This window comes from Rhinatrema bivittatum, chromosome 11, assembly GCF_901001135.1.
Source record: "Rhinatrema bivittatum chromosome 11, aRhiBiv1.1, whole genome shotgun sequence".
Lineage (NCBI taxonomy): Eukaryota > Metazoa > Chordata > Amphibia > Gymnophiona > Rhinatrematidae > Rhinatrema > Rhinatrema bivittatum.
The window spans coordinates 20,243,517-20,269,359 of record NC_042625.1 but is presented as its reverse complement, the minus strand read 5'-3'; the positions used below and the strand labels follow the sequence as shown (position 1 = coordinate 20,269,359).

Sequence of the window (25,843 nt, the reverse complement as noted above, 5' to 3'; positions counted from 1 at the left end):
TTCGTCGGAGCCGCGTTCGCTACGTCTCCTTGACGTCCAGCGCACCCTGCGCCTTTACCTGGAGGCTACGAATGATTTCCGGACTTCTGACCATCTCTTCGTCCTTTGGTCCGGGCCCCGGAAGGGATCTCAGGCCTCGAAGACGACCATTGCAAGATGGCTGAAGGCCGGCATTGCCGCTTCCTACATTGGGGTGGGGCGGACGCCCCCGCCCGGAATCGTAGCGCATTCTACACGTTCTCAGGCGGCCTCCTGGGCGGAGAGTCGCTCGGTGTCTTCGCAAGAAATCTGTAGAGCGGCCACCTGGAAGTCGTTGCACACGTTCTCAAGACACTATAGACTACATCTCGCCTCGTCCGTTCATGGACACTTTGGCGAACAGGTTCTACGAGCAGGCCTCGCAGGATCCCACCCGGGTTAGGGAAGCTTGGGTACATCCCACGGTCTGGACTGATCCAGGTACGTACAGGGAAAAGAAAATTATTACTTACCTGCTAATTTTCGTTCCTGTAGTACCATGGATCAGTCCAGACGCCCACCGCATTTGGGTTCTTCTCCTGCTCCGCTGTCTTGGGGCTGATTCTCTCAGCTGTTCCTCATGTTACAGTAGTGTCTTCCTGCTGTTTCCTTTTTACGTGTACCAGTTTTTCACTGTTTATGGAGGTTGACACGCTATGTTCATGGCCCCCACCCGTTCGTGGGGAGGTTCCAGTTTTCTCTATTTCAGTTTAGCGGCTTATTGTTGCCGTCTTGTTTCAACTTGATCCACTCAGGAGGTTTTCTGTTTTCTCGGGCTCTGATATACTCGATACTGAACTCCTGCAGAGGGGGTAGTAGTACTTATGGTGACGCCCCCTCAAAGCTTTGGACTGACTCCATCTGCTGGATTGGGGACATAACCCACGGTCTGGACTGATCCATGGTACTACAGGAACGAAAATTAGCAGGTAAGTAATAATTTTCTTATATTCTGGAGGAACAGTCTTGTTGAACGGATGTGCAGTATGCAACAAATCCTAATGTATTTAATATCTATTTTCAGATTCAGAAAAAAGAGGACAGAACACTTGCTGTGCCAACTGATGAGTTTCTGTTATCCATAATAGAGGTGATTAATAAGGCTGGTGCTGTTTAAGAGTTTAATGGCTGCTAAGACCATCATGTGGTGGTTCAAAATGTTTGTTGTTGTTATTATTTATTCTGTATCATATATTTAAGTAAATTTTTGCAAATTACAACATAAAAGGATAATCTAATGTTCTTGAAAACATTGTAGCATGCCAGTTTTAACCGACTACTTCTGTGTTCATGCAGGTATTACGAGCTCAAGCACGATTAACTACCTTTCATGGAGCATTTGGACCTGAAAAATTCAGGTTTGCATTGACTATTTATTTTAGTTAAGCCTTGAATCTCAGATGATTGCTAATGGCTCCATAGACTTATGCACATTGGAACTAGTCTGAACCTTGACTGTTAAATTTGAAATCCTGCTTTTTCTAGTGCAGCATATGTTGGCAAATGGTATGAAATACCATCAAGGATGCTCAAGGGTGGATTTAATTGAAAAATATGGGTATTGAGGTGTACTGACGACATATCAAATATACCTTTTGGGATAAACAGAAATAATCTGTTCAAGAATCAGCCATTTTTCCCATATCACCCTCTTATTATTTCATTCATTTCAACATTTATAGAGCACCCTCCAGGGTGTTTTACAGCAAATTACACACGAATACAAGTCACTGTCCCAAACACAGTATAAGTCAGGGGTCTTCAAGAGCTACAAGCAGGCCTGGTTTTCAAGCTATCAATAATGAATTTGCATGAGTTAGTTTATATGCACTGCCTCCGCTGTATGTAAATCTATCTCATGTATATTCATTGTGGATATCCTAAAAGCCAGACTTATTTGTGGTTCTTAAGGCCCAGAGTTGGCCACCTCTGTATAAGTGGATACATGAGGCAATGGAAGATAAAGCGACTTGCCCAAGGTCACAAGGAGTGTCATTGGTAGAAGCAGGATTGCAGGATTTGAACCTAGGTCTCCTGGTTCCCAATTCATTCTTTTTTTTTTTTCCTGCTCAGTCAGAACCAGCTTTTACTGGGTTACAGTGCTTGAGTCTCTATTTGCAACTACACAGGATATTCCTCTTTTCCTGTTCATACCCCGGATCAGTCCAGACAATTGGGTTTTGCATCCATACCAGCAGATGGAGGCAGAGAACTAAAAGTTTTTCAGGCACTGCTACTTTACCGAGAGTGCCACCTCAGTATTTCTTTGTCTCTAGCAGATGGTAGAGGTGCAAACCTGCAAGTCTATCTTAAAAAAAAAAAAGATAAATATTAAGGAGATTAGAGTTAGTTTTAGGTGAAGAAGAATAGAAGCACTCCCTAAAGTGTTAGATTCCTTTGTGGGCCATCCCTCATGTTGAGCCAGGCGAGCAGGGGATTGGTGATCCCTGTTCTGCTTTAGCCCTTAACATCCAGGGTTAGGAAAGCCAGGGGTCCTGGTTCCCTCCTTTCTCTGAGGTCTTCTTCCCCAAGGATTCAGTCAACAGCCTGCAACAGGGAAGTATTTCATTTTCTTGTTTGCTGGGCTGACTCTTTAAAAAAAAAAAAAAAAAAAAAAAAAAAAGGTGTCCTTATCAGAAACGCAGCAGAGCTTACAGTTGCAGGCTGCGGTGCAGGGCTGCTGATTTTGGGAGTTTTCCCGAGGTAACTTGTGCCGCAACGTTTTGGAGTGTTGCAGTGGCAGGAAGCAGACTGCGCCGCTTGTTTTCCCCCCTCAATGGCACAGACATCTGAGCACATGAAAATTTGCAGGGCCTGCAGCAGCACTCGTTCACATCTTAATTCGGCCACGTGTTAGGTCGATTGTACTGCAGGGTGGAGGGATCCTTGGGGCTGTCTGCTGACAGGAGAGCTACCCGGTCCCAGGGCCCTGTAAGGGAGGCCGCCGGGGGAGATTTTGCTGCTAAAATCAGGAGGGCTGCACAAGGCACGAAACAGAGCCCTGTTTGAGAAGCCTGGGATTCCCCATCTCCTCTGTCTCTGGTGATGCAGGCTGGAGCTGAAGATCAGAGGGAGGAAAGTCTGCAAATTCCTGAGGTTGGGGACAATGAGGGAGAAGAGTTCTGCACAGAATTTATTTTACTCATACACGAGGCTTATTTAGCTAGAAGGTGGCTTATTTGGCAGGGGATAAATGGTCCTTGAACCAAAAAGGGCAGTGGAATCCAAAGAGAGCTAAAAGGCTCCCAGACAGGGCTTCGGGGAACCTTCTCCATTAGTTGGATCTTAGTCACCCGGATGGGGATCTAGAATCAGGTGATTCGGATGACTGGTTGGACGATCCGGATAGGCATCTGGCAGACAACGGACCCTGTTACCAATCAGGGGAATGATTTGGCTGGCCACAAGCTGGGGAAGAATCTGGACAAATCTGGAGATTTGTCTGAGTCTGAGGCAGTCCTTATTGTGGAGGGGGACGACTCACAAGTGGTCCGTCTTTTTCGCAAAGAAGAATTGAAACCGCTTATTCTCACGTCCTGAAGGAGCTGGGAGTGAAGGTGCTGCAGAAGGAATTGGATAATGAAGGAGTAGATCCGGTGCTGGATGGTCTTCAGGGTCCCCCTAAATTAGTAGACCGGAAGTGGAATGCCCCAGAAGCTGGACTAAAGGCAGTAAGGGCATTGGCGAAGTTATATCCCTTAACTGAAGATATTTTACAGCTCTGATGTTGCCCAAAGTAGATACCTCAGTGTCAGCAGTCACCAAGAAGACCACCTTCCCAGTTGCAGGTTCAGCCGCACTTAAGGATGTTCAGGATCAAACTGGAAATCCAGTTGAAAAGGGTATTTGTGGTCTCAGCCTTAAGCCTCTAAGCAGCCATCTGTGGTAGCCTGATGAAGAGGGCCTGTTTACAATGGGCTCAGAAGGCTCAGTAGAAGGCGGGGAGCATCAAGGACGATGCTCAGAAAGCGGGCCAGTTAGAAGCTGGGATTGCGTATGTGGCCGATACTTTATATGGTTTGATAAGGACTTTGGCCAGGAGTATGGTATCTACAGTATCAGCTCGTCACCTTCTGTGGTTACTCAATTGGTAGCAGATATATGGTCCAAGTCACAGCTTTGTAATCTCCCTTTTAAAGGAAACTGCTTTTTGGAGAAGATCTGGAACAGTTAATGAAGCAGTTGGGAGAATCAAAAGGAAATAAACTGCCTGAGGATAAGAAGAGCAGTAGAAAGTTGTTTTCAGCCCGTTCGCGGTTTTGGGATGTGAGGCATTTTCGTCCTTGCAGAAGCCAGGTTCCGGGAGGGAGCAATCCTTTTGGAGGTCACAAAGACTGTCCAGAAATAGGGCCAGTCAGGAGGCCAGAGGTAGTAAGGCCTCACAATGAAGCCAGGTCGGTCCACTCTCTCGATGAGGCAGTTTGAGGACGGCTGCCTCAGTTTTATGGGGAGTAGACCAAGATCACCTCAAACCAGTGGGTCATAGAGGTAATAAGAGATGGCTATGCTTTAGAATTTTCTCACTCCGTCAGGAAAGCCTTCATGGAGTCTCGCTGCTTGACCCTCGGCAGGCGAGAGGCAGTTCGAGATACACTGCTTCGTCTCCAGAGATTAGGAGCAATCGTGCCAGTACCAGCAACAGAGCAAGGTCTAGGAAGATATTCAGTTTACTTCATCATTTCCAAGAAGGAAGACACATTTTGGCCCATTCTCGACCTGCAGAAAGTCAGTGCAGCGCTGCAGATTCCGACAGGGAGTTTCTGGCCCCCCTGGATTTAACGGAAGCTTATCTAAATATTCCCATTCACGCAGAACATCAAAGGTTTCTTCGTTTCATGGTGCTGAATCAGCATTTTCAGTTTCGGGCCCTTCCTTTCGGGTTAGCGACAACTCCACAAACCTTCAAAAAAGTTATGGTAGTGATGACTGCCGCGTTATGGAAGGAAGGTATTTTGGTTCACCCATATCTGGATGACTGGCTTATCTGGGGGAAGTCAGAGGTGGAGTGTAGCCGATCAGTTCAGAGGTTGCTGGAGATGTTACATTCTCTCGGCTGGATTGTGAACTTGGCAAAGAGTCATCTTGTTCCAAGCCAGTCTTTGGAGTATTTGGGGGGTGAGATTCGACCCTCAACTGGGCAAGGTGTTTCTTACCTCAGAGAGGATTCTGAAGTTGCAGTCTCATGTGACCCGGCTGTTGCATATACCAGTACTTAGGGCAAGGGATTATCTGCAGGTTCTGGGTTCTATGGCGTCTACACTAGATTTAATACCGTGAGCCTTTGCTCACATGTGTGTACTCCAGAGGGTGTTTCTGTCTTATTGGGATACGTTGTCAGATGAGTTTCATTGGCCCTTGCCGCTACAAGGGGTCTCCAGATCCAGTCTCTCATGGTGGCTGTTGCGACCCAGTTTAGAGAGGGGAGTGGATCTGGAAGTCCCGGACTTTGTGGTGGTGACCACAGATGTCAGCCTCAGAGGTTGGGGGGCAGACTATCATTGTTGGACAGCCTAAGGGTGGTGGTTGCCAGTTGAAATGTCCTGTTCTTTCAACTATCTGGAAACAATGGTTCGCAAGGTGCTGAAAATCTTTCTTCCACAGGTTAGGGATCGAATGGTGAGAGTTTTTCCGGATGATGCGACAATGGTGGCAATTGACAGGGCGGGATGAAGAGTCGAGGAGTGGCCCTGGAGGCCCAGGAACTATTTGGGCGGAACAGTACCTATGTGGGATTGTGGCATCTCATGTGGCAGGAGTGGACGACGTTCAAGCGGATTTTCTCAGCAGGCAACAGTTGGACCCAGGGGAATGGGAGATGTTGCCAGAGGCCTTCGACCTCATTCGGGACATATGGGGCAATCTCCAGCTGGACTTGATGGTGTCACACAGCAATGCCAAAGCAAAGAGATTTTTCAGTCTCAGAAGAGAGAGTGGGGCGCCGAAGGAATCGACATTCTGGTTCTTCTGTGGCCAACAAGGAGTCTGCTGTACGTGTTTCCTCCATGACCTTTAGTAGGATGAGTCTTGCGGCGCATAGAATGACATCCAGGCAGGATAGTGTTGGTGGTGCCGGAGTGGCCACGGCGACCTTGGTTGGCAGATCTGATTCATCTCGCTATGGACGGGGCTCATCAAGTTGGCTCACCTGCAGGGCCTTTTCAGACTAGGACCTATCTTCTCGGATCAGGTAGATTGCTTTTATCTCTCGACTTGGCTTTTGAGAGGAGACGTTTAAGATCCAGAGGGTATTCAGAGGCTGTAATTACTATGTTGCTTCAGGCTTGGAGACCCTCTATATTGCTTGCTTATGTCAGGGTGTGGAGAATGTTTGAGGCCTGATGTGTTGCGGGTGGATGTTTCACACATCCTAGCCTTTTTGCAGCAGGGCTTGTCTAAGGGCCTCGCTTTTAATTTGCTTTGTGTTCAGGTGGCAGCCTTAGGATGCTTTTGAAGGAAAGTTCAAGGAAGGCTGTTGTCTGCTCACCCAGATATCATGCATTTTCTCAAGGGAGTCAAGCATCTGCGACCTCCGGTTCAGAGGATGTGCTCTTCATGGAATTTGAACTTGGTATTGTGGGGGCTTTGTGGTCCTCCGTTTGAACCATTGCAAAAGAAGGCATCTTTGAAAGACCTTATGTTAAAGACTGTGATCTTGGTAGCGATTTGCTCGGCCAGATGGATTTCAGAGTTGCAGGCTTTGTCCTGCAGAGAACCATTCCTACGAATTTCAGACGATGGGGTGTCTCTGCGAACTGTTCCCTCGTTTTTACCAAAGGTTGTTTCGTCTTTCCGTCTTAACCAGATGGTAGAGCTTCCTGTTTTCCTGAGTTTGGTAGGGGAAGCACGGTTAGCGAAGGATCTTCCCTGTCTGGACATTTGGCGGACACTATTGCAATATCTTAAGGCTACGAATGCCTTTTGGCTGTCAGATCATCTTTTCACCTTGTTCGGAGCTGCAAAGAAGGGAACCAAGGCATCTCCTTCAAGTGTTGGTTAAAGGAGACTATTTTTTCAGCTTATCTCTGTATAGGTCGATCCACTTCAATGGGGTCGCGGACGCATTCAGCTAGATCGCAGGCAACCTGCTGGGAGGAGTGTCAATTGGTATTGCCACAGGAGATTTATAGAGCGGGCACTTGGTCATCTATGCACACTTTCACCAAGCTTTATCACCTAGATGTAAGCGCACTACACGAGGCGACCTTTGGTGAGAGTTTTCTGAGAGCGGGTCTTTCAGGATCCCGCCCAGTGTAGGGAAGCTTGGGTACATCCCACTCTCTGGTCTGATCTGGGGTATGAACAGGAAAGGATAATTAGTTCTTACCTGCTAATTTTCATTCCTGTAGTACCACAGTTCAGTCCAGAGTACCATCCCCTCAATTCCAAAAGACTGTTTTATTGTAGCTAGTTCTTTTCAGTGGAAATTAGAACTGTATATAGTTGGGTTCTGGGACCTAGACAAAGTTAGTTTTCTGTGGCCTTGGATGTGAGGGCTCCAGTTCAGGGGCTCCAACCTATCTTTATATGTTCGCCCTAGGAGAGAAGATTGTTACTTGAGATTATTGATGGCTCTACATTGGCTTGGATAAAGGTCAATACTGAGGGACTGCAGGTGGCACTCTCGGTTAAGTAGCAGTGCCTGAAAAGCTTTTGGTTCTCTGCCTCCATCTGCTGGTAGGGATGCAAAGCGCACTTGTTTAGACTGATCTCTGGTACTACAGGAATGAAAATTAGCAGGTAAGAACCAATTTTCCTATTTTTTATAGTCTTCCAACTCAGCCCAGCCATTGCAACATCTTCAGCCAGGCACCACTAATCGCAACTCCCTTCAGAACCCAACTAATATGGACACTATTTAGCCACTAGCTGTTGCCCTTGAGCAATGGCTGACTCCTTCCCCCAGCAACTGTGAATGCTGCCTATGCAACAACCCCTATCCCCAGTTGTCCCAGGCAGCAGAAACTTGGCCTAAACATGGCAGTGCCCAGCATTGCTACTAAGCCACAGAGCAAGCCCATTCAGTCTATTATAATCAGTAGGCCACCCATTGTCTTCAAGAATGCAATTTCTTATTGCCCTACTTCCACAGACCAATTTCAAAGGGTTTTTTGTCTTGTTTTTTTTAAATTTCAATTCTAGTGGAATTGCATGGACAGAATTCTTGAACAACGAAGATGTTTTCAAGGACATCCTTTTCCAGCTAGAAGAAATGAATTTACCTTGTGCACAGTATCTTTGGCTTAGACATCAGGTATCAGAATTTCTTACTACTCAATTACAAGGCCTTGCATTCTTTCATTTAGCTTTAACTGAGCACTATCCCAGTACCTGAATGTAATCTGCTTTGAAGGGTCTCAATAGGTGGAATATAAATCAAATAACCTGACTATTGGAGCCAAGAATTCACCAATTAAGGAACCTGTCTAAGGTCATCTGAGCTGGGGCCTGGATGAGCATTTTTGTATGAATTCCATTATTTCAGCTGTTCGCTTCTTCCAAGCACTGCAGACATTTCTTGCAGCCTAATAACAAGATTGCAACTGACTCGAGCTTATTTTCTTCTGGAGATGACTAGTGAGCTCTATATATTCATTCTATATGAGTTCCCTTAACCAATGTCTAATTTAATAAAATTAGTTAAAACATAATGCAGTTTATGATTTGGAGTGCACACGTATCAAGAAAAAAGGTCCAGTGTTTTCTTCCTCTTTAATAATTCTGCTTTTAAGACGCTTCTCTTTTTTGTCATAGTGTCATATTTTTAGGTTTATAAAATTTAGATTGGCTGTTTTGCTCTGCTGCTTTTAAATATTCCAAAATCTTCATGAGGCACCACACTGAGAGCAAAACATATTTCTTATTTATTGCATGCTTGGCAGGGGGCCAGTAGTTAGAGCAGTAAAAGTCCATGTGATAAGTCTAATATGAAAAGAAAAAGGCAGTTGATAAAATAAATTCCATATACTGTACTTAAATGAGATTGTGTTAAGCATGTTGAAAAACTACAGAGAGGTGGGAAACATAAGCTAAGTGAAGGCTATTATAAAAAAAAAGGTTGTCTTTTTCTAAGAGGTTATATTCAAATTATTGATCAGGCAGCAATTTGAAAACTATTAAAAGTTTTCAGATATGGGGAGATGTAATAAAGATTGTTTTTCCCATTTTGTGTGTATGGAGAAAAGTTTTTAGTTCATCTTGGCTCATGGTGACAAAATATGAAAGAAGCTATTGGTTTTCTTTAGAATCCATTATTATTTAATTTCATTCATATCAATTTCTCACTTAAGCAAACAGATGATTTTCTAATATTATGGTGCTTTTTCTATTATTTCTAGGCAGAGTTTGAAAGAAGATTTGATGAAAAAATGTTGGACAGCCTGCTTAACGCAATCCCTGCAAGCATTCCTTCAAAAGAATTGTGTCTGTGGCTTAAAGATGTCCTTATTCCATTTGTTAAACGGACTGTGCCTAAGGGACAGGTGAAACTACTGGAATGTTAATAAGCAAGGAGTGTTTTATTCTGCTGAATACGTGCAAATGTACAGCTGAGCCAACAGTTAATACATCTGAACACATTATGTAGCTCCGCAATTTTAATGCCTTTAACCCTCTTAATTTGCAGAGGTCCAAAGCAATCTGACTCATAGATGATTCAGTAAACTGAGAAGTATCAGAGTAGTTTATTTTGCATGTCTTCTTTTAAGCAACAATATGTGATTGATTTCTCAAGATTTTATCCAAGGCCCATCATAACACCCTTGCCATTAGTCACAGACACTTAACCTTTATGGCATTAGGGTCATGATAATCATAGGTCTAACAATTTTTGCAGAGAATGCTTTTTCAGCAGCAAGAAAGTTATATGATGATTCTTGGAGAAAATCCTGACAAATTCCGCAGTGTTGCTTGAAATAAAAGACACATCAAGTGCTGTTGTGATTGTTCATAAAATTGGTGCATTTGATTCTAGAGACCTTTTGAGTGATTTTGCAAAGTAGTTTATTTTTCCAGATTTTAAGAATATTGGCAATTTGTTTTTCCACATTTTTGAATACATATTTTACTAGCGTGTAGCCAGATGGACTTAGGACCAATGCGTTGTGCTCCTCTGCCAGCAGATGGAGATGGAGTCAGGTTTCAAAGCTGACATTACCCTAGATTCACCCCTGCAGTCACCGCAACTCTTCATTATTTCCCCGTCTCCAGCAGATGTAGACATGCTTCTTCTATGTGGATCGCTTTACTTTTTGAAAGAAGAACTTCTATTTTTAAATTGGAGAAAAGATTGAGCCCCGCTCTCCTGTGGTGATACCTAATGGTCCCTCCCCCAGTTGAGAATTCCTGAGGTGATTTCCGAGATTCCTCAGAAGTGTGCCTTGGTCCAGTAGCCGGTTCCCGGCATGGACTTTGCTGCTCAAGTAGCTGAAAGGCAGCGGGTGCAGGAAGCCAAGCGCGGCAATGACTGCCAAAGCCCTCTCCCCCGCAGCCGGAGATCGTCTCAGTACTGAGCCGGTAAGCGCTGAGCCCCCAGGTAAGTTTAAAAAAAAAAAGAGGAAGAAGATTTACCTTCAGAGAAGAGGGGTTTCGGTAAGACTTCTTCTGCTCTCCTTGCTCGGTGCATCATACTGGCATCGTTCCCGATCCTGTTGGGGCATAGGGAAGTGGGCTTACGAGTTGGTTGAGTGCCCCCCCCTCCCCCCCCCCCCGCGGGCTAGGCCTCACTTTAAACTTGGTCGGCACACCGCGTGGTAAGCTGTGGTGGTGCCATCTTGCATGGATCTTTGTGCGTCTCGTATTGCCTACCATAGGACATTGGTACCCGCAGTGTGTCTGCTTTGCGCACGCGCAGTGCATATAACATGTGCGTACTTACTCATTCAATAAAGTAAGCGCAGGATACAGAAAAAGCCGGGCACATGGGCTATACATGTGCCTCGCCGCGTCCCGCCTAGGTGCTCAAAATTTTTAAGTGCAAGCCAATTGAATGCACAGTTACCGCCGCCAGTGGCGCAGACAACCAAGAAGACAGGGTGCCCATCGACGACCTGCTCTGCGCCCGAGCCCGCAGCCTACTCCGATGCCGGATCCCACCCCCAGAATGACGTCATCAGCCGAGGACCGAGCTCCGTTAAAAACGCGAACAACCCCTCCTGGCGTCGCACGCCTAAGGTGCGCGACCAAGGAGCCTGCCCCTTGGCGCACCCCTTAGCGTCGCCCCTAGCTCACTCCCCACTACTTCCTCGCCCCCACAGTTTCCACTTAGTCCGTGCCCACCGCACATTTGCTAACTCTCAACGCCCTCCTCAACCTCTAATCTGCCCACCCCTCTCCACATCTCCAACTCCCCTCTCACACCCACATCAATACACACAAATCCCACCTCCTACCCACAAGCATGCAGATATACCCAATTCCCACAATCAAGCATTACTTTACCAAACCACCCACACCTCGCATCCCACACCATAACTCCATTTACTCATACTTACTTCCAATCATGCCCACACCGCTCACCCACATAATCAGTCTTACTACAATTACCCTCTCTCTTTTCAATGCTCAATCCATTGTCAAGAAAGCCCCTATTCTCGACGACCTCCTACTAGACAGTCAACCTGACATATGTGCCATTACCGAAACATGGCTTAAAGAGTCTGACACAGTCTTTTTAAACCTACTCCCCCTAAACACTTATGACATTTACTCAATCCCTAGACCCAAAAGAAAAGGTGGTGGTCTTTTACTCGCTGCTAAGAAAGACCTCAAATTGATCCCACTAACCTTCACGCCCACCCCCAAATATGAAATTGGGCTTTTCAAATCCCAACACCTGCAAATATGCCTAGTATACGCACCACCCGGCCTCGTTGAAGCAAACCCCTCCCCACTCATCGAGTGCATCGCTGAAAACATCTCAATAAATTCACCTGCCATCATCCTTGGAGACTTTAATTTACATGTCGACTCCTCCCCCCTCTCCCCCTCATGTGACACCTTTCTGACCTCACTCCATGCGATGGGTTTTAAACAATTAATAACTGGTCCCATGCATAAAGCAGGGCATACCCTTGATCTTCTATTCACCAACAATCTCATCTGCCCAGACTCACACTCCTGCTCCCAAGTACCCTGGTCTGACCATTCCCTAATCAAAGCAAACTTCAACATTAACACAACGACAAACCCTTCCTCTAAAAACCACCACACCACACCACTATCACTTTTCGCAAATCCTGTAACAAGGATGACCTCATCACGGCCCTCACCGATAATAGAGACAAACTAGACCTCACTGATGCAGACTCAGCTCTCTCATCATGGAACCAACTCCCCAACAATATCGCTAACAACCTCTGCCCTCTACAACATAAACAACTCAATCCCTCTACCAACGCAAAAAAAACCATGGTACACCCCAGAATTGAAAACCCTGAAACTCAACCTGAGAAAACAAGAAAAGATCTGGCGCAAAGACCCCTCTCCCACCCAACTCGCCAAATACAAACACCTCCTACACCTGTACTGAGATAACACCCTCAAAACCAAGCGTGATTTCCATGCTCAACGCATTCATAATTATGTTTTTAACCCCAAAGCCTTATTCAACTACGTCTCGGACCTCACAAAAACCTCCCCCCTACTCCTGCCAGATGAACAAGCTGAAACAAAGTGTCAGGACTTAGCCCAATTCTTCCATGACAAAATTAAAAATATTATGACCCGCTTTCCCAACACCTCATTCCACTCCAATACACGCATTGCACCCCACCAAACTTCGCTAAGTTCATTTGAAAACACTGCACCCTCCGAAATTGAATCCATCTTAAGAAAAATGAAACCATCATCTCACCCCACTGACACCATCCCCACAAGTCTCCTCCTCACTGTCCCCCACGCCATTGCCCTACCTCTAAGTCACATCATAAACCAATCCATCACCCTGGGCCATGTCCCTTCCTCACTAAAACAGGCAATTGTGAAACCCATCTTAAAGAAACCAAAGCTTGACCCCCATGGACTTGACCAATTACCAGCCCATTTCCAACCTGCCTTTCATCTCAAAAGTCCTGGAAAAGGTCATCAACATCCAACTCACTGACTACCTAGAAGACAATAACATTCTACAACCATCCCAATTTGGCTTCCGCAAACACTTCAATACCGAAACCCTCCTCCTCTCCCTTACAGACCACTTACTCAAAGGACTAGATAAAGGCCAATCCTACATCCTTGCACTTCTAGACATCTCCGCTGCCTTTGACACCATAAGTCACGAAATTCTACTAGACCGCCTTGCAGAAATCGGCATATCAGGCATCCCACTTCAGTGGTTTACCTCCTTCCTTAATGGCCGCAATTTCAAAGTCAGAATAGGAAACCACAGCTCCAACGCTTTCAGCCTCGCCCAAGGTGTCCCCCAAGGCTCCTCATTCTCCTCTACCCTTTTCAATATATATCTCCTGCCCCTCTGCCATCTCCTCACCAAACTCAAACTCACTCACTTCATATATGCTGATGACGTACAAATCTTCATCCCTATAACAGACTCCATTCCCAAAGCAATCAAAACCTGGGAAACAGCATACACTGCCATAAACGACCTCCTCACCAGCCTCAACCTTGCCCTCAACTCTGCAAAAACAGAATTCATGATAATCTCTTCCCAGCACAAGCCCACCCCTTTCCCCCCATACCCAATCACCCCCTCAACCTATCATCATCTCTCATCACGTAAGGAATCTGGGTATCATTATTGATGACCAACTCAGCCTAAAAAAATTCATCACCACCACCATAAAAGACTGTTATTTTAAGTTACAAACCCTAAAAAAACTAAAGCCTCTACTGCATTTCAATGACTTTAGAACAGTGCTCCAAGCTATCATATTTTCAGAAATCGACTACTGCAACTTCCTCCTTCTTGGCCTTCCCAAAATCCACTTTGCCCCGCTCCAACTGCTGCAGAACTCAGTTGCTCGCATTCTCACTAACTTGAGAAGGAATGAACACATCACCCCAACCCTCAAACAGCTTCATTGGCTACCCATACAACAACGCATACAATACAAAACCCTTAACATCATACACAAAACCCTCCATAACCAAAATATGAAATGGCTTAATGACTCCCTAGCCTTCCGAAGGACCAACAGACCCACCCGACCCCAACACGCAGCAATGTTAAACACACCCTCTCCCAAGTTCACCCATTACACCTCCACCAAAGAGCGAGCCCTATCCATCGCAGCCCCTGCACTCTGGAACACCCTTCCCCCTGACCTCAGGCAAGAACCTAACTCGCAACAATTCAAACAAAAACTAAAAACCTGGCTGTTCTTGCAAGCATACACATAATTCATCTTTTTGCACACTCCCCCCCGCTTTACCCTCCCCCGAACTGCCTACAACTCTATAAGATACCATAAATCACTGCGCTATTTTTGTCTACATTTGTACACCACATGTATATATGTATATATGTTTTGAAGTTTCTCTAGTACATTCCTATATACTTTTATCCTATAGCCACTACTTTATGTATTAAGTTCTAACATTCCATGTAAAAGCAATTTTTGCTGCCGTTTATGTTATAATGTAACCTGATGTGATGTATCTAACGAACGTCGGTATAGAAAAACCTCAAATAAATAAATAAGAAACATAAGCGCCTTGCTCTCTGTGCTACTTGTCATATTAGGACTTCCCAGCTTGACCTGGATTCTAACTTGTCAGCACTGTGAGGAAGCCCAAGGGGATTTGGCCTCTCCAGACTTTGCTGAACCCGGCTCCTCCCATTCAGATGATGGTTTGGCAGCCTTAACAGGAAGTACTCTTGCTCTGAGTAACCCCTTGGCTGGGTCTTCCATTGGAGAGGGAAACTCGGCTGGGCTACCCCAGTTCCCCCCAGGCTAGGCATGGACCCGGCGGCCTTTTCTTGGATGGAATTTTTCCAAGGACTACTGGCCTTTGTATAGGCACAGTCTACTTCCTCGCTTGCCCCTGTCCAGACGGAACCCCAGTTGGCCTCCTCTCCCTCTCCCATTCCTGTTGGCAGACCTCGAGGCATGCCCCGCCTGACCAAGGGTATCCCTAGTGAGGACCCTGATGGCACAGACGAAGAGCAAGTTCTCTTGGAAGAAGGGGAAATTCCCCCGGGATTAGAACCATATCGAACCATGCTACGGTTCTTTCATAGAGATGAATTGCTGGCCTTGGTTTCCCATTCCCTGAAAATGCTGGGAGTTCCTAGAGAGGAGTCTATGATGGAACCAAAGAATCGCATTCTGATTTCCTTGTGCAGAGCCTCTTACTACTTCCTAGTACTGGAAGCCATCCAGGAGTTGATTGACCTGGAATGGGATGCCCCAGAAGCAAGTTGTAAAGGGAGCTGGGCGTTAGAAACTTTATACCTGCTGGATCCAGCAGTGAGAGAATGTTTGCGTTTCCCTAAAGTGGTTTGCGCTGTCTCTAAGCGAACAGCTATCCGAGTGGAGGAAGGAGCAGCCTTAAAGGATGCACATGATAGACAGTTGGAGTCTATCCTTAAATAAGCCTTTGACACAGTAGAAATGACCTTACAGATTGCTTCTTGTTGTGCCCTTGTAGCATGTTCATGCCTTCTTCTCTCTCAGGAGGTGGATGACTCGGGGGATAAACCCCAGAGCGGTTATGGAACCCACCTTTTTAGCAGACGCGGGCTCAGATTTAGTTTGTACTTCAGCCAGAGTGGCCTCGATCCTGGCCCCGGACCGGCGCCATTCCCGCCCCCTTCCCACCCCTTTTTCAAAGCCCTGGGACATACGCACGTCCCGGGCTTGCGCGCTTCGCCGAACCTATGCAAAATAGGCTCGGCGCGCGCAGGGGCACTTTCTCGGGGTTATGTGCGTAAGTTTCATGCATAACCCTTTGAAAATCTGCCCCAATATGCCTGACAGTGTGGAGCTATCTCCAAGTTCTCGGTTTGATGGCAGCAACATTGAAAGTAATGCCGTGGGCAAGAGCACATATTTATTTATTTATTTGTTTGTTCATTCGTTTTTATATACCAACATTCATAGGAAACATCACATCTGTTTACATTAAATATCATATGCAGCTACTTCAACACTTGCTGCTGTCACGTTGGAACCTGCAGTTTCAAGACTATTCAATTTGGTTCCACTTACCAATGGGAGTCTGCTATCACCACAAGTGGTGGTTGCAGGAGGCTCATCTGAACAGGGGGGTTGTCCCTGTCCTCCCTGAACTGGCTGGTTCTTACAATGGACGTGAGTCTCCGGGGCAGGGGAGCTCACTATCAGGAACTCACGGCCCAGGGATGTTGGATGGAGGAAGAGGCCCTCTGGAATATCAATCACCTGGAAGCCTGGGCAGTGAGACTGGCGTGCTTGCAATTCAGCCATAGACTCCAGGGTCAAGTGGCCCGCATAATATCTGACAATGCAATGACGGTAGCCTACATCAACCGCCAGGAAGGAACCAAGAGCCAGCAGGTGTGTCAGGAGATAGATCTCCTTATGGAATGGGCGGAAATACATCTACAGATTTCAGCCTTATACATCGCAGGAAAAGACAATGTTAGAGCAGACTTTCTAAGCAGGGAGAGTCTGGATCCAGGAGAATGGGTGTTGTCAGCCGAAGCCTTTCAACTGATAGTAGATCACTGGGGCCTCTCGCCCATCGACCTGCTGGCCACATCTCACAATGCAATGTTTCCCTGATTCTTCAGTCACAGAAGAGATCCGTGATCCCTTGGGATCAATGCTCACGTTCAGACTTGGCCGGAAGAAGAGTTGCTATACGCCTTCCCTCTATGGTCCCTGCTGGGCAGATCATTCGCAGAATCGAGCACCTCAGGGGATTAGTCCTACTAGTAGTTCTAGATTGGCCCAGGCGCCCGTGATATGCAGAGACTTTTGGTGAAGAGACCCGCCCTGTGCCTCCCACCATACAGGGACCTGCTACAGCAGAGACCAGTCCTTCACAAGGATCCGACTCGATTCTGTCTTACAGTCTGGCCCTTGAGAGGGCTCGCCTGATGAAGCGAGGATATTCTGCGGCGGTAATTGCCACCTTACTCGGCACTCAGAAGTTCTGTACGTTCCTAGCATATGAGTGGGTCTGGAGAGTATTTGAGGCCAGTGCGAGGAACGCGGTGTCCCCACTCGGGCGGTCAAAATCCCTCTTATTCTGCAATTTTTGCAGGACAGCTTAAATAAAGGTTTGGCCCTTTACTCCTTGAAGGTGCAGGTAGCAGCTGTCTTCTGTTTTAGAGGCGAGGTGAATGGAACCTCCCTGTTGGCTCATCCGGACGTGGCCTGTTTTCTGAAAGGGGTAAAGCACCTTTGGCCACCCCTATGGTGGCCGGTGCCCTTGTGTAATCTTAATCTAGTATTGGAATTTTTGGCAGGGCCTGCCTATCGGCCGCTGCACAGTCTTTCCTTGAGTTTATTGACTTTGAAAACGGTGTTCCTGTTGGCTGTATGCTTGGCACGTTGCATCTCTGAACTACAGGCATTGTCACGTCAAGAACCAGATGACTCCAGGAGCGTTACAGCTTCGTACCGTTCCATCCTTCTTGCCCAAGGTAGTCTCAGAGTTTCATTTGAATCAGTCCATTTCATTGCCTTCCCTAGATAAGCACAGGGATGCTGAGGAATACAGCCTCCTCTGTCAATAGTCTTTTGGTGCGGTACGTGGAAGTTTCAGAACGGGTCTGAAAGATGGACCGCCTATTTGTCCTTTACAGTGGAAGGAAGCAGGGTGAACCAGCTTTGTGGGCTACCATAGCTCGCTGGATTAAGGAGGTGGTCACGGGAGCCTATGTTGAGGCAGGAAAACCATTACCTTCTCAGGTTAAAGCTCATTCCACCAGGGCTCAGGCAGTCTCATGGGCGGAAGTTAGACTGCTGTCCCCCGTCGATATGTGCCGAACGGCGACATGGTCCTTCTTACACACCTTCTCCAGGTTCTGTCGCCTGGACATACAGACCCGAGAAGAAGCAGCCTTTGCAAGGGCAATATTAACTGGACTGCGGGTTGCTTCCCCTCCAATCGGGAGTAGCTTTTGTACATCCTATTGGTCCTGAGTCCGTCTAGCTACACGCTAGGAAATGGAGAAATTACTTATCTGATAATTTCCTTTTCCTTAGTGTAGACAGATGGACTCAGCATTCTGCCCCCGGCTGCCCAAGATCGGTGCCAAGGTTTCACCATGGAGTGGATATCAATTCCAAGAGATTACAGGTAAGCCGTCATCCAGTCCCTAGATCAGGGCATCTGTAATCTTACTGGGGTACCATGTTTGTTTGGTTGAGTACAGTTACAGTTATCTGTTTTTAATCACATTTTTTTAGATTAATATGTCCATAGTGGCTTTTGAAGAGAATACTGAAGGGCTGAGGTCACTGCAGGGGTGTATCTAAGGTGACGTCAGCTTTGAAAACTGACTCCATCTGCATCTGCTGGCAGGGGAGCATAGCCTTGAGTCCATCTGTCTACACTAAGGAAAACTAAATTATCAGGTATGTAATTTCTCCATTTTTTTTTTTTACTTCATCATACATCTGATTGCTTGCATACTTTGTCATTATTAACAGCTGTAGAAAATAAAGATCTTTTCATTTCAGAAAGTTGTAGCAAAATGGTTGGAACACAGAGCTCGAAGCCTTGAATTAACTGATAAGGTAATACTTTTATCTCAGGAAAATTCTTAATATCATAATAACTTAGATGATAGCAGATGAAGATCAGTTGGTCCAACCCTTCTGCCCAATTCTGGTCTGTGCTGCTAAAGATATTCCCTGCTCTCAGCTGTAGAAGCCTGATTGGATATTAGATATCGCTCCTTATCAAAGAGCATTTTTTTATTGTCTTTCTCTTTCCTCTTTTATCTGGGCAAGCCAGTCCACACTAGTGGGTTGTGCACTCCAATCAACAGGTGGAGATGGAGAATGATTTGCTGATGTCCCTTTCATATAGCTCACCACAGACATCAGCTAGCTAGTATTTCTCTGACTCCAGCAGGTGGCGATATGCATCCTTGAATAGGCTGTCTTGATCTCCTGAGATGATAGCATTTCCTGTGCCAACCCCAGATGAGTCCAAGCAAGTGAGTTTTGCATCCCTACCAGCAGATGGAGGCAGAGAATAAAAACTTTTCAGGCACTGCTACATAGCCAAGAGTGCCACCTGCAGTCCCTCAGTATTTCTATGTCTCCAGCAGATGGTAGAGGTGCAAACCTGCAGTCTGGAGTTCTAAGAGTAAATTAAAAAGGGAAGAAAGAAGATTCCTAGCAGGAAAGCTCCATGAGGTGTTAGGTTCCTTCATCGGCCATCCCTCGGGTAGAGCAGCAGGGTTGGGGGGTTGGTGAGCCCTGACCTAGCTCTACCCTTCTCTATCAGGGGGATGAAAGCCAGTGGTCCTGGTTCCCTCACCCTCTCTGGGTCCCCACCATCCTTAGCAGTCAGCTGCCGGCATCCAGAAGCAGGGAAGTATTCAGATTTCTTTAATCTTCCTTGCTTGCTGTTTTTTTGTGTGTGCTGCAGGAAAGTGGCACAGTTCATAGGATGATCGACTTGACTGCCGGGAGGCAGTGTCGGGTGAGTGGGGCCAGATTTCTGCCAACTGCCGATCAGGTACTTAAGCAGTGTTGGAGTGTCGGGTTCGCACCGACAAGTTTCCTGCAGCAGGGGCTATTTTTAGGCCTGATCACAGCAGAATGACTCCTCCCGCTCAGCATGGGAAAGTTTGTCGAGGCTGCAGCTCCAAACAGGTGACCCTCATCGTGGCCGCATTTTGTGTGGACTGTGTCTCCGGAGGAGCTGGGACCTCCGCGGGACCCTTTGGGGGGGGGGGGGGCAGCTGGACCACAAGGTCGGCTGGACTGGTACAGGAGACCCCGGGGGGGGGCCGTCTGAGGAGACAGCAACCATTTTAACTCTGCACGGTAGGAGCCAGGCTGCAAGAGAGCCTCTGGACTCCCTTCTCCCGCTTTTTCCCGTTGATCAGTGCCCTGCTGATGGCAGGGAAGGGGAAGATGCCCATAGGGTTGCGGATCAGGATCAGTCCTCCATGATCCGGAGGAATTCACAGATTTTGTCCTGCTCCTCCATAAGACCTATTTGGTTAAGAAAGATGCAGGATCTAAGCAGTCTCTCCCCCAGAAGACCCAGGATTGCTAAGAAATCAGGGTTGGGGGGAGGGATTCTGTGGCGTCTTGGGCAGTCCGCTGGTGTCTATGGGGACACGTTGGATGAAGCCGATGATCCCAATCTGCTACAGGGACATCCAGTGGGGACCCTGTGAGAGCTTTGGACCCGATACAGAATGCGGAGGACGTCCTGATCGCTGAGGGGGACGATCCTAGGGTGGTGAAATTGTTCCATAAGGAGGAACTGCGTCCGCTAATTCCTCAGGTGTTGGAGGACTTGGGGATTAAGGTCACACAGGAGGATTCTTACAATGAGGGAGTGAACCCCATCGTGGATGGACTGCGGGGACCGCCTAAGGCCTTTCATTTACTGAAGAAGGTGAAAGAAGTTGGTTGATCGGAAGTGGGAGTCTCCCGAGGCAGGCCTGAAGATAGCCAGAGCTATGGCTAAGCTTTATCTCTTGCCAGAGCAAACCTTGGAGTCGTGGAAGATTCCCAAGGTAGATGCGGTAGTGTCGGCAGTGACCAAGAAGACAACCATCCTGGAGGCAGGATCAGCCATGCTGAAATATGTCCAGGATAGGAAACTGGAAATTGTGTTAAAAAGGCTATTTGAGGTTTCGCCTTTAAGCCTTTGTGTGGCGGTCTGAGGGATCTTGATGCAGAGAGCCTGCTTGTGCTGGGTCCAGAAGACACTGGAGAAATTTTTGGAAACAGCGAATGAGGCCGCTCAGTCTTCCCACTTAGAGGCAGGAATGGCCTATCTGGCTGATGCTCTGATGACCTAGTTTGGACTTCCACCCGGAATATGGTCTCCGCTGTCGCAGCGTGGCGGCTTCTGTGATTGTGGAATTGGTCAGCGGATATGTGGTCTAAAGCCCAGCTGTGTAACCTCCCCTTTAAAGGGAAGTTGCTGTTCAGAGAAGATCTGGAGCAATTGATGAAGGGAAATAAATTACCCGAGGGCAAGACCACCAAGAAGTCTTTTCCACCGTGTGTTCTTTTTCGAGACGCAAGGAGATTTTGATCAAGCAGAAGTTCGTTCCTACAGCACAGAAGCATGGCTCAGGCAGACAGCAGTCCTTTCAAGCCCAGCGTAGGACTCCTTGTGACGGGACCCGCCAGGGGAGTCAGCAAAAGTAAACTTGGCCAATGAAGGTAGGCTGGTCTGGTCCTCTCTGGTGGCTATTGGAGGGAGGTTGCCCCTCTTTTACGAGGAGTTGACTAGGATCATGTCAGACCAATGGGTTCTGAAGGTGGTAAGAGACGATTAAGCCTTAGAATTTTTTTGTCTACTCGGGGAAGCCTTTGTGCTCTTCTGTTGCGTCTCTCTGTCCAAGCGGGAAGCGGCGTGGGACACCATATAGCGGTTGCAGCCCCTGCATGCAATTGTTCCAGTTCCTTCTCAGGAGTGGGGACAGGGAAGGTACTCAGTGTATTTCGTGGAGCCCAAGAAAAGGACCTTTCGCCCCATCTTTGATCTGCAGAGGGTCTGTGCAGCCCTCTGGGTGCCAAGCTTTTGCATGGAAACATTGCAGACTGTGATAGCGGCGGTGCGTAAGAGAAAGTTTCTGACGTCTTTGGATTTGACGGAGGCTGATATCCACATACCCAGAAGAGCCGACCACCAGAAGTTCCTGAGGTTCATGGTCCTAGGGGGAACATTTCCAGTTTTGGGCCCTTCCCTTTGGGTTGGCGACAGCACCATGGACGTTCACAACGGTGATGGGTAGTTGTGGCGGCAGCACTCAAAAGGGAAGGACTCCTGGTGCCATCTGTACCTGGATGATTGGCTCATCAGAGTGAAGTCGGAAATTGAGTGTCGTCATTCAATTCGATGGGTCATGCAGCTCCTGCGTTCATTGGGCTGGGTGACGAATCTGGCAAAGAGTCACTTGGAGCCATTCCACTTGTTGGAATATCTGGAAGCTCAATTCGATACCTGGGTCGAGAAAGTGTTTCTGACCATGGAGAGTGTGATCAAATTGCAGGATCAGGTGCTCCAACTTCTGCAACTTTCGGTTCCCAGAGTCTGGGACTATTTACAGGTCCTGGGTTCTATGGCGTCTACGCTGGAATTATTTCCACGGGCCTTTGCTCACATGCAACTTTAGAGGGCCCTTTTATCCCATTGGAATCCGCTATCAGAGGAATTTCAGATTTTTTTACCGTTTCAGGGGGTTGCCAGGTCCAGTCTCTCATGGTGGATGCCTCGTCCCAATTTGGAGAAAGGAATGGACCTGGAGGTACCTGACTGGGTGGTGGTGACCATGAAAGCCAGCCTCAAAGGTTGGGGGGTGATTTGTCAAGGGGAAATTGGCCAGGGATGATGGTCACCAGAAGAGACATCCTGGTCAGTCAATGGATTGGAGACCAGAGCAGTTTGCAAAGCTTTGCTCACCTTTCTCCCTCTAATTCCAGGAAGGACAGTGTAAGTGTTCTCAGACAATGTGACGACCGGTGACGTACATCAATCAGCAAGGCGGAACAAAGAATCGCCTGGGGGTACAGGAGGTGCAAGAACTGTTTGGGCAGAGATCCATCTAACAGGACTGGAAGTGTCGCACATGGCCAGAGTAGATAACGTGCAGGTGGACTATCTCAGCAGGCAGCGGCTGGATCCGGGGGAATGGGAGTTGTCAGCAGAGGCCTTTGCCGTTATATAGGCCAGATGGGGCAGGCAGGAATTGGACCTCATGGTGGTTTCAAGAAATGTGAAGACGGTTCGATTTTTCAGTCGCAGGAGAGAAGTCTGCTCTGAGGTAATTGACGCCCTTGTTCAGCTGTGGCAGACAGAGCCGTTACTGTACGTATTTCCCCTGTGGCCTCTCATAGATCTGGTGTTGCGTCTCATTGAGCTTCATTCGGGCAGAATGATTCTGGTGGCACCAGAGTGGCCATACTGGCCATGGTTTGTAGACCTGGTTCATCTCACGGTAGACTGTCCCGTTCACTTGGCCCATCTGCCTAGGTTGTTGTGGCAGAGACCTATCTTTTTAGACTAGTGGTTCGCTTTTGCCTAGTGGCTTGGCTTTTGAAAGGCGATGTCTCTGCTTGAAGGGATACTCGGAACCTGTAATTACGACATTGCTTCAAACAAGGAAGTCCTCCAGGTCTTTGGCTTATATCTGGGTTTGGAGAGTGTTCAAGTCGTGTTTGCAGAACAAGTTGCAACCACTGAAGGTGGATGTTTCTCTAGCCTTCTTACAAAGCGGCTTGGCTAAGGGATTGGCCTATAATTCCCTCCGGGTTCAGGTGGCCACCGTGGGGTTTCTTCAAGGTAAGATGCAGGATGACAGCTCATCCTGATGTTGTACGTTTCCTGAAGGGGGCAAAACATCTGCGACTTCTGGTCTGGAAGGTATGCCCTGCCTGGAACCTTAATCTTCCATGGTCACCACCACCCAGTCAGGTACCTCCAGGTCCATTCCTTTCTCCAAATTGGGACGAGTGTACCACCTGCAGCTCATCAGTATTTCTCTGACTCCAGCAGATGGTGGTCGTGTATACCTGCAGCTCTGTATGAGATGGATTTTTCTTGCTCCCTGAGGTGCTAGGTTCAGTGTCTGGGCCATCCCTTAGGTAGAGCTGGGCAAACAGGGGGGTTCGTTATTCCTTGCAGTGCTAGCCCATGTGGTTCCGAGTCCCCTGATAGCCAGGGAACTGGCTCCCTCAGCGACCCAAAGGCTCCCCCTCAGTGTCTGCGATACAGGGAAGTAGCCCCTTTGGGGATTTTTTTCTATGTTTAGGCTTTATTTTTTTCTGTTACTAGAAGTTAGTTTTTGTGTAAAAAAAAACCAGCTCCGTTCCCTGTTCACCGCAGCAACCAGGGTAAATCGGTCTGCCTGGTGGTGCAGAGCCAGGTAGACCCATGAAGAGGAGGGGAGAGTGTTTTAGCCCTGGTAAGAACCTCAGAGGATGTTTTTAGGCTCCCTGCCTCATTTTTACCACCAGCTCCGGAGCTATTTTTACCGTGGTGGCCATTTTGTTTTTTCTTTTTCGACCTCCCACGCGGCTCCCCAGCGTTCCTGGGGCCGATTTTCGCAGCGTTTTTGGTGGAAGTCACCAGGGCTGGGTGGCAGCACCTGTTTTCTTCTGGGGCGGGGGGAGTTATATGCCCTTTTTTGCAGGAGGAACATGGCAGAAACTCCTCTGGTGGAACCCTGTAAGGCTTGCGGGGTATGGTCAGTTTATTTAGACCCCCCTGTCACTGTGCACGGACTATGCACTGGGTGGGGAAGGGGCCTCCGACAAGAGGACCAAACCTAAAAAGTCTGCACACAGGTCAGGCTCGGCGGCTGGGTCTAACGGAAGGAGCCCCAACCCCCACTATGCACCCTGTGGAAAAGGTCTCCTAGGATGACCTTCCCCTGTTGTCCCCTACTGCGTGGACTCTGAGACCGGAGGAATCGAGAGACACGGACACTGATTCTAGCACCTTAGACCCCTCTTGTGTTTCCCAGTGCCTTTGTGGGATCTGAATCTGGTTCTCTCCTTTTTGGCAGATCCGACCTTTTGTCCTATGAGGGGTATTTCCTTGCGGTTGTTGACCCTGAAGATTGTGTTTCTGGTCACTGTTTGTACGGCAAGGCGGATTTCAGAATTGCAAGCCTTGTCGTGTAGAGAACCCTTTTTAGTTATCACGCCAAATAGGGTCCAGTTAAGGGACCATACCTGCCTTTCTTCTGAAGGTGGTTTCAGATTTCCATTTGGATCAGTCAGTTTTTCTATCATCCTTGAATAGGGATTTAGATGGACAAGGATTCAGGAAATTGCAGCCTTTGAATGTGAGGTGGCATTTATTGCATTGGAGGTTACCAATGTCTTTCTTAAGACGGATCAGCTCTTTCTCTTTCACCACGGAGTGAAGAAGGGGAAGGCGGTCTCTCGTGCCACGGTGGCTCAGTGGATTAAGGAGATTGTGTCAGCGGCAGATGTGGATGCAGGGAAACCTCTTCCAAAGCAGATAAGAGCATATTTGATCTGGCGCAGGCGGTTTCCTGGGCGGAATTGTGTTTGCTTTCTCTGGCGGAGATTTGTAGAGCGGCGACGCGGTCTTCCTTGCATACGTTTGCCAGATACTTTCGGTTAGATCTGGCTGTGCAGGAGGATTCATCCTTTGCTCAGGCAGTGCTGCTTGGGCCTCAGGCAGCCTCCCACCCTTCTGGGGAGTAGCTTTGGTACATCCCACTGGTGTGGACTGGCTTGCTCGGATGAAGAGGAAGGTGAAATTATATCTTACCTGATCATTTCCTTTCCTCAAAATAGGGCAAGCCAGTCCACCATCGTGCTGTGGGCTGCCTTGAGGCGGTCCATGTTTTTCTGTTGTGTAATATCCTTATTAAGAAACATATTGTATGGCAAGAATTTCATTTGCACGTGGAATTTATTTATTTATTTAAGTTGGCGCTATACCTGGTGAGTTTCGTTCTGTGATATTCGTTTTACAGTTTCCTATGTGACTATTGTTGGCAGAGCTGAATCCAGTGTTTTTTAAAAGATTAAAAAAAAAAAAAAATAAATATAATTATTATACAATGGAAGAATGTTCTGTTTTGAATAATTATTAGTGGATGATGCAATAATGTTTAGATGGTGTAGTGTCCACAGTTGGTGTTTGAAGGAAAAATACTGGCTGGCTGATGTATGTAATGAGCTGTAAGAGAGGGACA

The 25,843-nt window shown here is 47.4% G+C and overlaps 1 protein-coding gene across 3 annotated transcripts in view; it reads left to right on the top strand.

Annotated features, from left to right (window-relative positions):
* Nucleotides 1–25,843, top strand: part of KNTC1 (kinetochore associated 1) — a 422,937-nt gene that overhangs the window by 106,736 nt on the left and 290,358 nt on the right. For all 3 annotated transcript variants that reach the window (XM_029571458.1, XM_029571459.1, XM_029571460.1), the window contains exons 19-23: nt 1,043–1,108; nt 1,315–1,376; nt 8,158–8,269; nt 9,354–9,497; nt 18,648–18,704. In XM_029571458.1, the coding sequence (XP_029427318.1) occupies nt 1,043–1,108; nt 1,315–1,376; nt 8,158–8,269; nt 9,354–9,497; nt 18,648–18,704 (441 nt within the window). The remainder of the gene's footprint in view (nt 1–1,042; nt 1,109–1,314; nt 1,377–8,157; nt 8,270–9,353; nt 9,498–18,647; nt 18,705–25,843) is intronic.